General features: G+C 47.9%; 1 protein-coding gene across 3 annotated transcripts in view; it reads right to left on the reverse strand.

Annotated features, from left to right (window-relative positions):
- Positions 1-15,061, reverse strand: part of LOC138497355 (cytochrome P450 2J2-like) — a 503,127-nt gene that overhangs the window by 191,826 nt on the left and 296,240 nt on the right. For all 3 annotated transcript variants that reach the window (XM_069620767.1, XM_069620769.1, XM_069620768.1), the window contains one exon: positions 7,812-7,953. In XM_069620767.1, the coding sequence (XP_069476868.1) occupies positions 7,812-7,953 (142 nt within the window). The remainder of the gene's footprint in view (positions 1-7,811; positions 7,954-15,061) is intronic.

Genomic DNA, 15,061 nt, shown 5'->3' on the forward strand with positions numbered 1-15,061 from the left:
GAAAGTCAAGGCCGCCGATGACCGAGGAGAATCCGCCGGTGGGTTTCCCACCACGAGGCTGACACCAGCCGTGGTCATGTACCGCTCACCAACGCCAGATGCCGAGGACCCGATGCCCTTGCTCGGCCAAAGTTCTTCACTAACTCTTTGCAGCAACGAACCATCGTCGTCAAGGTGCACCACACACCTCCCCTGTTGCATAACATTTTCAACCGATCATCAGCGAGCACCGCAAGGACCGAAGATGCTGCCTCAATGACGACATTCACCTTTTCTTCATCTCGGAAGTTCGACGACCCGTGGCTCCTGCCTGAAAGGAAGTGCACTCAAGAAGGGCCCGTTGATTCCCCGATGAAGAACTCTACAACACAAGGTACATTTGGGTTGCAGAACTATAGAAGAAGATAAGACTCCAATAGACAATATATGGACTGGGCTTGTAGTGCATCTTCATTTGCAGGTTGCCGAGGTGGGGGGATCCTGTGCCTCGTGGTAGGGGCCAGCATTGTGCCAATTGTCTAACCAACTTGTCTTCCTCCTAAGTCTATGGTTGATATCGTTTTGCTGTGTTGATTCGTATGCTATTTGAACTGAGTACAGTTGATGCATTTTAATGGAAGATGAGTAATCGTGGTACCACCTAGAACTGTATATATTTACCATTTTAGAATTGTCGGAGCACAAAGTGTATTATCGTGGTTGTGTATATAACCTTGAACCTTATTTATATAAAGACTGTTTTTAGTGTCAGAGTGTGGACATTCCTTTGTGGGTGCTTGCGGACTAAACTGTACTTAAGAACCAGCCCGCATCACCTCCTGAGAAGCTAGTCCTCGATTGCTCGTCCATTACTACCAACAATAGAGAATCTTGGCTGGGGTCCTCTGTGCCTCTCCTCTGCCGTGTAGAGAGCAGGAGTGCAGACACCCGCCTCCGGTGCTTTACACTGGTGGCAGCGGTGGGATGCTTATGGTTTTAAGAATCAGTGTGGAACCTTGCCACTTACAAAATATCTGCACTTTGGTAAATTGAGGTTTAGTTGTGTACAAGATAACACATTACAAGCAATGGAATCTATTGCGAATGGTAAATTGACTCGGATGAGCTTTGAGGCTCTCCAGAAGGCTTGTGAAGCCAGGGAGTTAGACTTTGAAGATAGGTCTAGGGCTGAGCCGATAGCTGCCCTGGTGGATTACCAGACTGGTTGTGAAGCTCTTGAAGGGGAGGATGTAACCAATGAGGACTCTGCCGCTGGGGTTGCCATTTAATCTGATTCTGAGAATGCCACCACTCCTGCTGCTTCTGTTCCGACCTCCAGCAATGTTTCTTCTGGGAATTCTGTGGAACTGGAGTTATTAAGGATGAAGTTAGCCTTTGAATACAAAAAGTTGGAAATAGAATCTGAATTTAAGAAAGAGGAGTTGGCACAGCAGGTGGAACTCAAGAATAGGGATCTTGAACTCAAAGACAAGGACACTGAATGTCAGCGAATCCAGCTAGAGAAAGCTAGAGTGGAGACTTCAGCGAAACCAGTTGAGAGTGTCAAGTCCCCAGCCACCAAGTTTATGAAAGATTTGGTTGGTGAGTATGCAGAGGGTTCTGATATCCTCCAATGGATTGAAGCATTTGAGATGGCCTGTGCAATTCATGATGTTGATAAGAGATTGGGCTAATGTTAAACAGAGTGCGTCAGACTGGGTATTCTGAAACTGAGTGTGGAAGAAAGGGGTCAGTACGAGTGCATGAAGTCTGCTTTGATTGCCAGATTTGGCAAGACACTGACCCAATACCTTGAAAGGTTCAGGGAATTTAAGAAACAAGAGAGTGTGTCTAGAATGTGTCTTGGGTTGACTGGGCGAGTGCCGCGCACATGAACATGATGGGGTGGATTGATGGTTACAAAGTAAAAATGTTTGTTGAATTGTCCCACCTTTTGTTTTTTTGAGTATTTTTCGGAAGCCTGTTCCCCAGAGCTGCATCAGTATGTTGCTGACCAGAACATTTTAGATACCTTTAAGCTGGCCAGGCTGGCTGATAAGTGGGTCTACCACTGGGTGTCCCCTAAGGACTCCAGTGGGAAGGACAAAGAAAAGGGGACCTCTCAGAAGGCTGAGGAGTCCCAGAAGCATTCACAGTTGAGTAAACCAAAACCTTCCTCTCCTAATACCGAAACAATCTAGTGGGGATAAGTCCTATGTGGTGGGAGTAAGAGTAGTGGTTCACCTGCTGCAAAGCAGGCTCCCAGTGGTCCCAGTACCGTACCCCGCATTCCTGGCACATGTTGGGACTGTGGGGCTCTGGATCACAAGAATGGTGACCCCAAGTGTACAGGTAATGCATTTGGAGTCCAGGCTGTCAGCCTGACCTACCTTTACCCCATGCCTGAGGTGGAGGCCACTGTCCTCCCCTCCTCTACAGGAATCAAATTTGGTGCTCCTGTAGAGATTTCCCTAGTGTCCCTGGGTGCCTTGGGGCCTGGGACCAGTACACAGAAGTACTGGCGACAATCCCACAGAACCATGGTAGGTTTTTGAGAAGTGTCCTCTTGAATGGCCAGCCTTCTACTGGTTTGAGAGACACTGTGGCAAGCATGAGAGTGGTGGACAGGACCCTGCTCAAGCCAGAAGACTATGTAGGTGCTCCTCTGAGAACGACAAGGTTAGCTTGTGGGCCTCCCAAATTATCGCCTGTAGCCTTAATCAACATTACGATTGGAGACAAGACAGTGAAGCTTCCTGTCCTGGTTCAGGACAACGTGCCTGCTAACATTTTGTTAGGAAATGATTTGGTAGAAATGGGGATGATTTTGGATGGTCTACCCATGGTTGCTTAGCGGTCCCTTGATCACAGGTCACACCAGGTCCGGCAGCGAGTCCAGTACTCTCCCAGACGGGGGAAACCCAAGGCACAACGATGAAGGAAGAGCAAGAAGGTTGCCTCTGCAAAAGGGACCCCTTCTCCTTCTGCTGCTCCTGCAGCACCCATTGGGATTCATGCTCTAGATGGGCTGGGTCCAGTGGTAAACCCAAACTCAACTCCTGAGGGAAACACAGCAGAAGACCCTCCTGGAGGACCACCCCGACCTTCAATGCCTGTTGGCTGAACAAGGACCCTCTCAGGTGGATTTTAAGGGTCAGAGAGAGTACCACTCTCTCGAGAGTCTGAGGAAACAGTCCCAGACACAAAGAGAAGTGCCTAGGACATTCCGGATTAAAGTAAAAGTTAATCAACAAAATGTTCGACTGAAAACAAATCTCCTCTGCTGGGTGAATTATCCTCTTTCCACGTACAGAAAAAGAACACCAATGGTAGTCCTTGTCACAATGCTTTATCGTCTCTTTAAGAAGATTGGCCACAGTACAAAAGGAAATGCAATCTGCACACTGTCTGCAATGCACATTTATTGGTCAACAGTTAGGATTTCTTGAATGACAGTTTTAGCATTCACAATGGTATATTAGTCAGGATGACTTCTTAACGCTGCTGCTTCCACTTCAATAACTATACTTCTACTTTCTTCACCATGAGAACAGTCAGCTTTGTCCCAGAGTATTCCACCTTATTTGGACAACTGCAATGTTGTATCTACTGACAACCAGGTATACCACCAGAGCTTCAGTACTTTGAACTACTACCACAGCTTCAGTATTTAGACTTCGACAGGCTTTGACAAGATATTCCAAAAGCACTTCAACCTCTTCAGGTAGGCAAGGCACTCTTCCTTTGAAAAGTTTCCTTCAAAAGGGACAGTCTCTTTCCGTCTCTTGTCTGCATGCCACAAAACAACCTGGATTTGCCTTCCAAGACTTACTTCTCTCTGGCTTCCACAGTCTTTGGCACTACAAGTTGTCTGCTTCATCACGAGGTTAGCGGTAACTCTCAAATGCGGCAGTAACGCTATTACTTACCAACTTGTTTTCCTCCCAGGTCTATTGTTGATACCTTTTGCTATTGATTTGTTTGCCATTTGAAACTGTCAGCAGTTGGTGTATTTTAATGGAATCAAGAGTAATTGTGGTACCACATAGAGACTGTGGTGCCGATTCATGTAGCAAACTTGCGCCGATAATCCCAGCGCAAGCAGGCGCAAGGAGGCGCAAGCGTGAGAAAGCAAGCACACGCGCACGTGTGCAATTCAAGGAAGGCAATGCACTACTTTCCCACTGTATTTAAGGGTCTGCCAAATCAAAGGCTTGGTGGATTTACCGACAGCTCTGAGTTGGGGGCAAATTGCCGTGTTTTCGGTGATTTTCGGCACCATTATCGCCAGCGGTAATAGCACCGAACATTCCCCATTGTGCCCAATGGAGAATCCGACATTCCCGAATTGGCCCAATGTGGAATGGGGAATTTACAGTTCCACCAAACCTGTGATCCGGTGCTAATGGCACCGGGGGGGGTTGGCGGTAGGGCTAATAGCCCTGGCGGGAATACCACCAGGGTTAGCGCCCAACTCGTGATGAGGCTTTGTGTCTACTTTCAAATCTTTACAAGCAGCCAATTCCCCTTCCCCAGTTTTACCTACACCTTTCTACCAGCTATTAGCCAGAGTAATTACTCAGAAGCCTTGGTGCCACTCTCCTAGCTTCAGGTAACGCTTGTACACTTGTAACTTAGGCCAATTGACTGTTAGTAACTTCACAATACAGCTAGATTGCTCTTTAACGCTGAGAAAGTTTGTTTTCACTATTAGAATGTGGCGCCTCATGGCTTGGGCAAGGATTGTTCACTTCCAACAGTTTGTATACTTTAACCTCTGGTAAATGAAAGATATGTCGCATTCAAGTATAGAATAGGATTCAGTGTTCCAGTAGAAACCCAAATTAGGCACACGCAACAACTCTTTGAAGTAGTTTTCAAGGTTTAAAAGGTTGCAATAGAATTGTATTCCCTTGTAAAATCGAAGGACAGGGTTCAGTCCTCCTTTAGGAATCACAATTAAGCACACATAACCACTCTCTAATGCACTTTTCTTAAGTTCAACGTTTCCACAATTATAAAGTATTTGGTAATGGTCTTCGTAGAGTTTCCTCCCTTAGTTGGAAACACGCCGCCACTCCTTTAGGTTGAAATGGTCTCTTAAAGATTGGACAATGGATTTAAGTATCTTTAACTTTCTATGCGAGTAACAAGAGCGTTTAGCTTACACGCAAGTGCTACATTTCCATTGTGCTGGTACTTGAGATTCAAGCAACAGGTTTTACTCGCTTTTAACCATACGCAAGTTAACACAGAGCTGGATACAGTTGACGGCAAAGCTCGGGCAAGGTTTTTGAAAGCCGTACTTCACTCAATGCATATCTGACACTTGCGCTGCGGGTCGGACTGCTTCCCTGACTTCTGCCACATTTTCTACTGCTTCTGGCTTCCTCTGCAAAGGTGTCTCTGGTCCAGACACACATTCTGGAGCCCCTCTCGCACCCGAGACCCACGGCTTGAAAACTGCTCCTCGCCTCAGCCTCAGGCACAGTCTCGGCACGGCAATCAGGCAGGCACATATGGGGAAATTCAGCTCTCCAGCACGTCTTCCGCTGCGCAGCCTCTACACGCCAGAGTGTGGGGGAACAGAACTCTCTCAGAACAAGCAGGTGAAATCTGCTGTCTCCATGGTTCAGCGTCCCTCTTATTCTTCCATTCTGCTTGGTTTGCCAGCCTTGTGCCTTCCTTCTGTATCCAATGCTACAACTTGCACTCCAGCTAATGTTCCAGCTCCTTCCACTCTTTTCTCTTGCCTGCACCTGAGGGGGCTTTTTATGCCTCCCAGGTTCCTTCAGGTGTGGGTTGTTAGGCTCAATTGCCCTCTTCCTTGTCCCAGTACTTATAGGATTCCGGGACTTGTAGTCTCCTTCAGTAAATAAGTTTTTTAATTATTTGGTAATTTTTCAGGGTAGATGTATTCCCCTTTAACTCATTAAAAGACGGACTGTTAGAATTAGCTGTTACAGAGGAAGGTAATTTATTGAAGACAACATTTCTAGATTCCTTTACATTATGCCCTTGGCAGTAAGGAGGGTTTTAGTTTGGGATACCCAAAGGGATCTTTAATTTGGTAAGGGTTGTTCAGATTTGACAAGATTTGTGTTCACAACCCTAGATTGAATATGAAGGTCAGAGACATTAAAATAACAATAAGCCATCACCTCTTTTGGTACCTTAAGAAGGGTCTTCCTTTCAGAGGAAAAATACTGTGCCTCATCCCACAGAATCTCCTCACCACCCTGGGCCCAGTCTCCTCCCAGGTGATCCTCCTGCGGTACAACAACCCTAGGGTTAGGATATGGAAACGTCTGCCTTTTCCTGGCCACCTGAGACTTTAGTCAGGTGGCATGAGGGATTGGTATGATTCTTCAGTCTTCCACATAGTTGTAGCAGGAGATACCAGATGTATTTATGTTGTCAAGTAGGGGTGTCATGTAGATGTTGAAAAGTTGAGGTGATTGGGGATCCTTGGGGTACTCCAAGGTAAGTTGGCGAGGCCATGATTATAGAAGGGGCTCAATATTGAGGTTACCGTTCTGCCGGTGAGGAAGGGTGTGAGATCCAGTGCAGGGCTGATTCTTTAATGTCAATATCTTCCGGTCTTTTCAGCAGGATCTTGTGACTGATAGTGTCCAAAGCGGCCGAGATGTCTAGCAGAATGAGTGCACTCTCGGTTTTCATCTGCATTGCTTTTTAAGTGTATCCAGGTTGGAGCCCAGAACCAATTCTGTATTCCTAAAAAGGTCTAAAAATGTGCTGTGCCTCATGGAGGAGTTGATTACTTTCAATAAAGTCACGGAATTTGCTATATTTAGATGGGGCAATCACAGGATGGGTCACATGCATCTGCTATGGGCTTTTTAAGCAAAGGTCTGATGATGCTGATTTCAACTGAGCTGGGACTCTTCCGGTGCTGATGGAGTTGTTGAGGAGTGATAGGAAGATGGGTGCTAAATCTGGAGATTTCATGATTGATCATTAATGATTGGGGGAACATGGATCATCAGTAGATCCTGATGGGTTGCATAATTCAACTATACTTTAGTTTCTCTGCAGACACAAGGAGGAAAGACAATTGAGAGTAGGTGGTGGGATCTCAGTGGCATGCTGGTGGGAGCAACCGTTATTGTAAAGGTAACCCTGGATGTCTAGGATGTTTTGGTTGGGATATGAACTTTCTGTAGCTCTCATTGAAATATTGTTGCAGCAGTTTAGCCTCATCCCAGCCACCCACCTGCTGCAATGGAAGATGCTAGCTTCTGTTTTCCACTTTCGCCAAATTACCTCTTTCTACACCCAATACCAATCGCATTGTGACCATCTTGAAAAATAAGATGCATTTGTTACCTTCATTGAACCTTTCTAAACAGCTGGTTTTATCTTTAGATATTCACACAGACTTAGCTTGTGATACTCTGGCGCACACTGCAATACTCAAACACCCAACAAGACAAAAGCAGCTATGCACATGGCATGAATTCAGAGTACCATTAATTGGTATTGCTCAGGATGGTGCTAAGATAAGACAAGTCTATGCATTTCCAAATGGCGCCACATGCACCAAATCTTGCCATTTTGTCCCTAAAAACATAACATTTGACCCATTTGTAGTCAGGTGGCTAAAACGCCAACAAAGTAGTCACTAAGAATGTGTTCAGTCACTTTCATCAGAGATCCTGAAGCTAATATTTGGGGTGGCTATAGGTGCAGTGAGCAAAAAAATGAAATTAACAATAATGTCCATGATCTAATGCAGCCGTTTACGAAGGCACTTGCAAAGTACATGCTTATGTGACACTATAACAATGATATACAATACACTGAACCGTTACCTTGAACATCAGGATTTTCCAGCATGTAGAGTAGTGCCCAGGCCAAAGTGGAGGTAGTGGTTTCAGACCCGGCCATAAAGAAGTCAAATACAACTTGTATCATGTTTTCTTCATTAAAGGTTGTGTTATGGTCATCTGTGACCTAGATGTAGAAGGGAAGGAGAAAAAACAACATTCCCATACGTCAATAAAAGGTGTAATGTCTGACAACAAGATGACGGCATTAAACATGATCATTCGTCTCACCTAATATTTCAGATGTGGGCACAAACACAGATTTAAAAAATAGTAGAAATTAAAGGTGGAGGAAGGGTATACAAAGGAGTCTACTCTCTCCCCCTCTCCCTCTCCCTCTCTTCCTTTGACCGAAGCTGGTGCTAGCATTTTCATTGAAGGGACGTGAGGGAAGTTTTAGGGACTGAGCCCCTCTTACCTCCCATTCCTCACCTCTGGGACAGGGATATATCTGGCTTTTGCACTGTTGGGCCCCTTTTGCCCATTTTGGGAGGGGTCCCTGCTGCCTCCTGACAAGGTCCAGCCCTGGAAGATTAGTATAATGAAAAAGGTATGCAGGCACTGGTTGCTGAACCTTCAAGCTTAATTCCCAGGATGATAGTTTGGTCCTCGGGGCCTTTGTGTGTGCTTTTAAAATTGAGCATTGTATTGTGCTTCAGTGCCGTGGTTTGCCTTCCCTCCCACCCTCCTGTGTCTCCATTTCTCAGTTACCAATCCCTCTCTCCTCCCAGCCCACCCACCTCCCCTAATTGGCTATTTCACTGGTCTTAACTGACCTTCCCAAGGCAGCCCCTGCGGCTAAGGACCGCTAGGCAAAGGGTGGCTCCTACAGAGGCGACTCCATATTGTGTCTGCAGTTGTCAGCAGGAGAAGCCAGTGGCCAGCCTTCAACCAGCAGCGACTAGTAAGGGAGGAGTGGCCCGGGTAAGGAATAGAGCCTCACTGTACCCAGTTTACCCTGCCACATAGCAACCTTAGAACACTAGATGCATAACTATGATTTGTAGCCTGTGCCACACTTGAATAGCAGTGCAACATTTGCAAAAGTATTTAAATTGCATTGAAACCTAGGCCTTTTTCCCCACTTACAGGACACTCAAACTTAGGTGCGTTTTTCTTTGGTGTTTAAACCACACTCTGAAAGTAGTGCTGTTCTTTGGTTTGGCCTTAGCAATGCATTTTTCTAGCAAACTGTTCTATCGTCTGAGCTCCCATCTTCCTGTTCAATTGTATACTAAGGTCTTTTCTCTTTCTCTCGTTCGCTTGCGCCCCTCCCTGTGTCCTTCCCTAGTGTTCTCACCACCCCACCTCCCCCTCTAACCCACTTCCCGTCTCTCCTCTCCCTACCTACTCTAAGGTGCTCTCTGCCTCTCCTATCTTTTCTAACTGCTTCTCTATCGACTATCCTGATATCTCACTACATTTGGTAGGAATAAGTTTAAAAAGGACATCCTGATCTCCAACCCAGGCATCTCCATCGCCAATGGCTATACCAGTGCTTCCTCCAGGCAAACCCTCACAGAGATCCTCTGCCGTTCCCTCGCCAGATCTATGGACTCTCCATCTGGTCTCTATGGTTTCTTCTTTCTCTTCTCCCATTAATGGTGGCAGCCGGTGGGAGGCCCTCCTGCCCTCCTACCACTCTTCTAAGGTCATCATTAATGTTTACAAGAATGGTACGGTTTTGGTCCAAGGCCCTCCAGTCAACCTTCTCTTTGATAGACGCTTCCCGCGCCTCATCAATTTCCTTTCCTCTCCTGCTGTCCCCTCTCTTCCCTCCACGGTTTCCTTGCCTCCCCTGCCGTTTCCTCCTTGGCTACCTTGCCCTCTCCTCCTCTGCCCCCCCTCTGGCTTCTTCTACACCGCCGGAGGGCGTAACTCCGATTTGTACCCCTCCTCGGAAGTCTTTCAAAAACAGCAACCATCTCCATATTGCCACTCTCAACTCTTGCTCAGCTGTCAAACACTCTTCTGACATCTGCCGACTCCTTGAAGCACTTGACCTCGATGTCCTCAGTCTCACCGAGACATGGTTCATGGCCAGCTCTGTCACAAGCTTTGACAATCTACTCTCTGACGGCTACAAGATCCTCTCCGCGTACAGGTCCGTATGGGTGTAGCTCTGATCTTCCCTGAGTGGATTCCTGTCTCTGTCATTTCTACGCAGGCCTACTCCTCTTTCAAATGCCTTGCAAACTGTATGCAGGCTCTCTCTCTCGCTCTCTCTCTCTCCTAGCCATTCCCCTACTGTGGCTACCATCTATCAGCCACCTGGTCAGATCTCCTTCCTCTGAGTGGGCAGACCTCTCCTCTTCCCTCCTGGTCTCGACCACTCAATTCCTCCTTCTTGGAGACTAACATCCACCTGGATGCTTCCTGTCCTTCCTCTGGACTCTTTCGCGACTTCTGCGACTCCCTCTCACTCACTATCCTCCCCTTTGACCCGACTCACTCTGCAGGGCACACTCTGGATTTTCTGATCTCTATAGACCTTCCCCTTTCTACCGCTCTCACCACTCCTCTCTCCTGGAGTGATCACTTTCTCCTTTCCTCCCAGCTCGCTCCCCCCCCCACCCCTGGCCAAGCCAACTCCAGCAATGCAATCTACCTTCTTGGTTATCCGACCCATTAAGCGTGTGATAGATGAGGCTTTCGCCTCCACTTTCTTGCCCCCCATAGCCCTTCGGCTGGCTCACGCCCAGACATAGCCCTTTCTATGCTCCACTCTGCTATTTCTGATACTCTTGATGTTCTTGCCCCGGTCATGAGGATCTGCTTGAAGCCCATAGCTAAGTGCACTCCTGGTATGACTCAGACCTCGTCACCCTTAAACGCAAGTGCAGGGTGGCTGAGAGGAAATGGTGTGCTTCCTGTACATCCTCTGACAAACTGGCCTGCCGTCTGCCCAAAAGGCATTACCAGCTCTCTGTCTGCACCATGAAGAGAGCCCTCATCCAAGTCTGCATCTCTGCGGCATCCACCAACTCAGCCAAACTCTTTAAAATCTGCAAGGAGCGGGCCAATCCTGCTGCAATCTCTACCTCTCCTATCCCCTCCCAGGCCCTCTGCACGACCCTGGCCTCTCATTTCATCTCTAAAACTCAGGACATCCTGTCCGCTCGTTCTTCCTCTCCTCCCTCTACACCTGCTCTTCATCTGGCCCTTCTGTGGCCACCCCTCCTCCCTCCTTCTCTGCCTTCCCCTGTTCTCCCCAGATGAGGTTTCTAGACAAGTCTGATCTATGAAAGTCTCGTCAAAACAGGTTCTCCCCTCTTCCTCTAAAACCATCAAGGACCACATTGACACCCTGGCACCTGATTTGGCTGACTTCTGCAGCCACCCCTTCGCCACTGGAGTATTCCCTTCTCCCCTAAAGCACTCCCTTGTGCATCCTCTTCTTAAGGAACCCTCAGCTGACCCCTCCTGCCCTGCAAACTACCACCCAATCTCCATCACTCCTTTCCTGGACAAACTCCTGGAAAAGCTGGCCATCTCCCAGCTTAATCTTCACACTGAATCAATCACTTGGCTGTCTCCATGACCATCAGTCTGGCTTCAGAGCTGGATGACCTCAGAGATGCAGGCAAACCTGCCCTCCTACTGCTCCTGGATCTATCCGCAGCGTTCGATCTGGTTGACCACAACACCCTGTGTCACCACCTAGCCACCCAAGCCAACTTCTCCCCGAAAGTCTGCCAGTGGATCACCTCCTTTCTCCAAGAAAGGGCCGTGAAAGTCTTTTGTGAAGTTGCCGCCGCCACCCCTAGCCTCCTCACCTGCGGTGTCCCTCAGGGATCCTGTATCGCCCCAACACTCTATAACCTCTTTACAAGGCCCCCGTTTAGCATCCTGGATTCCCTTGGTATTTCATATACCAACTATGCTGACGATACGCAGGTACTTATCCCACTCACGGGCGACTACCTAGCAGATTCCAACACCCTCACCTCTATCTACACTACCATCCAAACCTGGATGGCGGAGAATTGGCTGTGCCTCAACAGCGAAAAGACCGAACTCCTCCTCATTGGGTCACCCTTCACTCTGGGTAACCTCGGAGATCAGTACGCCTCCTTCACCATTGATAACATTCCAATCAAGGTCTCGAACCATGTTAAGACACTCGGAGTCTACCTTGACTCTGACCCGTCTTTGGATAGACAGGTCAATGCTATCGCTGCATCCTAAGCCTACTACTCCAAAGTCCTCAATGCAGCCAGGCCCTTCTTGGCCCGTCAAAATTGCCTCACGATTGCCAGGGCAATTATCGGGTCAAGACTTGACTACTGTAATGCCCTTCTCGTGGGGACATCCAGCAAAAACCTGGCCAAATTGCAGCTAGCCCAGAACAATGCGCTAAGGGCAGCCACCGGCACCTCAAGAAGAAACCATATCTCCGAAATCAGAAGGCAAGCACGCTGGCTCCCTGTCAAAGAGAGAATTGTCTTTAAAGCTCTTGCTCTCACACACAAATGCCTTCACGAACTTGCCCCTCCTTACCCGACCAACAGAATTACTAGGCACACCGCCACGAGACCTCTCAGGTCTCCTTATGCCAACTCAATTTTCACGCCTACTACTCGGAAAGTGCGTGCTGGTGGCTCCAGCTTCCCCACCCTAGCAGCCACGCACTGGAACGCTCTGCCACCTCACCTAAGACTCATTGAATCCTACCTAGCCTTCCGTAAGGCTATCAAAACCAGACTCTTTGTTTAACCTGAACCTGTATCTTCCACTGCATATATGCTTGCCAATCTGTAACTAAGAGCCCTCCTGGCACCTGTCTGTAATCCTAAGTTTGCGTATCCTCTGTAACAGCGCCTCGATGCCTTATGGGCTGCAAGCGCGCTTAACAAATGCAAATAAATAAAATAAATAAATAAATGGAAACTGCTCTCCTGAACATCCGTTAAGACCTGCTCTCAAACCTTGACTCCAATACCCCCTGTGTCCTCATCTTACTTGATCTCTCTTCTGCCTTTGACACATACAACCATGCCATGCTACTCAACAGTATCCCTGATAACCTGGGCATCACCGATCAAGCCCTGGCCTGGCTGGCCTCTTTCCTTTCCGATCGACGCTCTCAGGTTCAACTTGGTTTCTTCCTCTCCTCTATCTCAACCTGTGGTGTTCCCCAGGGGTCTAACCTCTCTCCCTGGCTGTTCAACCAATACATGGCACTTCTTGCCCACTGCATTACCGCATTGCCACACTCTGCCCCAACTTTCAGTGCTATGCGGACGACACTGAGCTCATTTTCAGGCTCTCTTTCGCCACTGCTTCTCCTTCCCTCATCTCTGACTGCCTGTCCTCTATCCAGGTTTGGTGTACCGCCAATGATCGCTGCCTTATGCCAGAAAGACAGATTCTCCTCATCGGCACACCTGCTCCCTCCTTTCCTGTCGCTCTCTGGCCAGCCTCTCTTGGCCCTCTTCCTTCTCCCACCTGTGAGGCTAAAAACGTTGGTGTAATCTTCGACTCCACTCTCTCCTTACAGCACTGACGTCTCTAAGAAGTCACACTACCAGCTGCACCTCTATGAGGTATTCTTCCTTTCCACTTCTTTCCCCAGAAGCTCAAGGTCTCCATAGCTCAGGTTCTCTCTAGGCTGGACTACTGCAACAGCCCCTTTCTAAATCTGCCTGCTTCTACTCCCCCACCCTCTGCAACACATCCAGAACAGGACTGCAAGACTTGTCCTTGGCATCAAGAACAGGGATCTTATCTCTCCAGGACTGAAATCTCTGCACTGGCTCCCAGTGGCTGCGAGGATTAAGTTCAATACCCTCTGCACTGTCCACAAGGCCTTCTGGGGCCTAGGGCCTCAATACCTTCAAATCTCTCTTCCTAAACATCTTACCTCAAGCTCTATGCTCATCTGGCTCCAACTCCCTCAGGGTCAGTCGCTTCTCCAAGCAACGAGGAGTTTGTGGTAGATCTCGCTCTTTGGCTGGGCCTCCCTCTGGAACAGCCTCCCTGAAACTTGAGGAGAACCATCTCCAGTTCCTGAAGCCCCTCAAGACCTTCCACTTTGCTTCTGCTTTCTCTCCTCCTCTCCCCTGCTGAACTGACTGAAACTGCCCTGTCACCTGGCTACCTTCTGATCTCAGGCCCAGGTCCCCTCCCCCACCAGCTACATAACTGCACTGCATCCCGGGCAACGCTGCACTTGGGGGCTGTTTCTGAATCCCTACAGCCCCCACCAGCTCTCGACACTTATTGTCTGCACTTGCCATTAGCTGGCTCGACATTTACCTATTGTTTTATTTATTCTTTACTGTTGATCCTATGTATTGCACTGCCCCCACCACCTTCCCCCTGCACTTACCATCTCCCCCTTCCCTGCACTTGTGTGTTCGTAATGTCACCTGGCCTAGTAAGATAGTTGTCTGTCTTCCCTCTGTTCCCCCTCCCTTGCCTCGTCGCGCCTTGAAACACTTGTGTATAGGCGCAATGTAAATACCATATCATAGTTTTGTCAGCTACAGAAGTTTCTTTAAAGGTTTAGTGATCTATTGAGTGTGAAAACCCAAAGGTTTCGCGATACCAAGTTGCTCGCAGGTGTCCAGATATCCTATCTAAAAATGCATACGAAAGCATGTGGTGCTTATAGTTATACGAAACCCTACAATAAATGGCTCCTAATTTGAAGCCGAGGTGCATGGGGGATAAAAGGGATTCAATACCACTCAATATGGTTTGTCTGTCTGGAAATTGATATTATATAATGTTTTTTACATTGAAAAGGACAAGGTTGACAAACATTTATGGACAAACAATGCTTTATGTTGTGGGTTTTCCAACTGCCTTTTTCATTGGGCTGCCAAATGCATATTTACAGATCCCAATTTATGGGTAATTGTGGTTGTGGTTTATTCAAGGGTTTGACACATGTCGCATTTCCTGGTAATCAACAGAAACCTTCCTACCATACGTGGCATCCTGTGCTCCATTTTCCTGGTGTGGGGATGTCCTGTAGAAGTACCATTTAGTGGTAGAGCCTTCTTATGCAGAAGGTATTTCTCAATGAGCCTTCTGCTCTCCCTCCCTGCAACTCTAACACACCTCGTATTACACCAAACATCACTGTTGGAGATGTGGGTGAAAACATCTATCCCCCTCACCCCCCAGCCCAAGAGAGGCGGTGCTGTGCAGCACCAGGGCTCAAATCACTAACCAGTGACTGACCAAAGACCACAGCAAGCATCTGTGGGGCACTTGGCAGCTCTCCT

This window comes from Ambystoma mexicanum, chromosome 5q (assembly GCF_040938575.1).
Source record: "Ambystoma mexicanum isolate Mex_15411 chromosome 5q, UKY_AmexF1_1, whole genome shotgun sequence".
NCBI classification, from domain to species: domain Eukaryota; kingdom Metazoa; phylum Chordata; class Amphibia; order Caudata; family Ambystomatidae; genus Ambystoma; species Ambystoma mexicanum.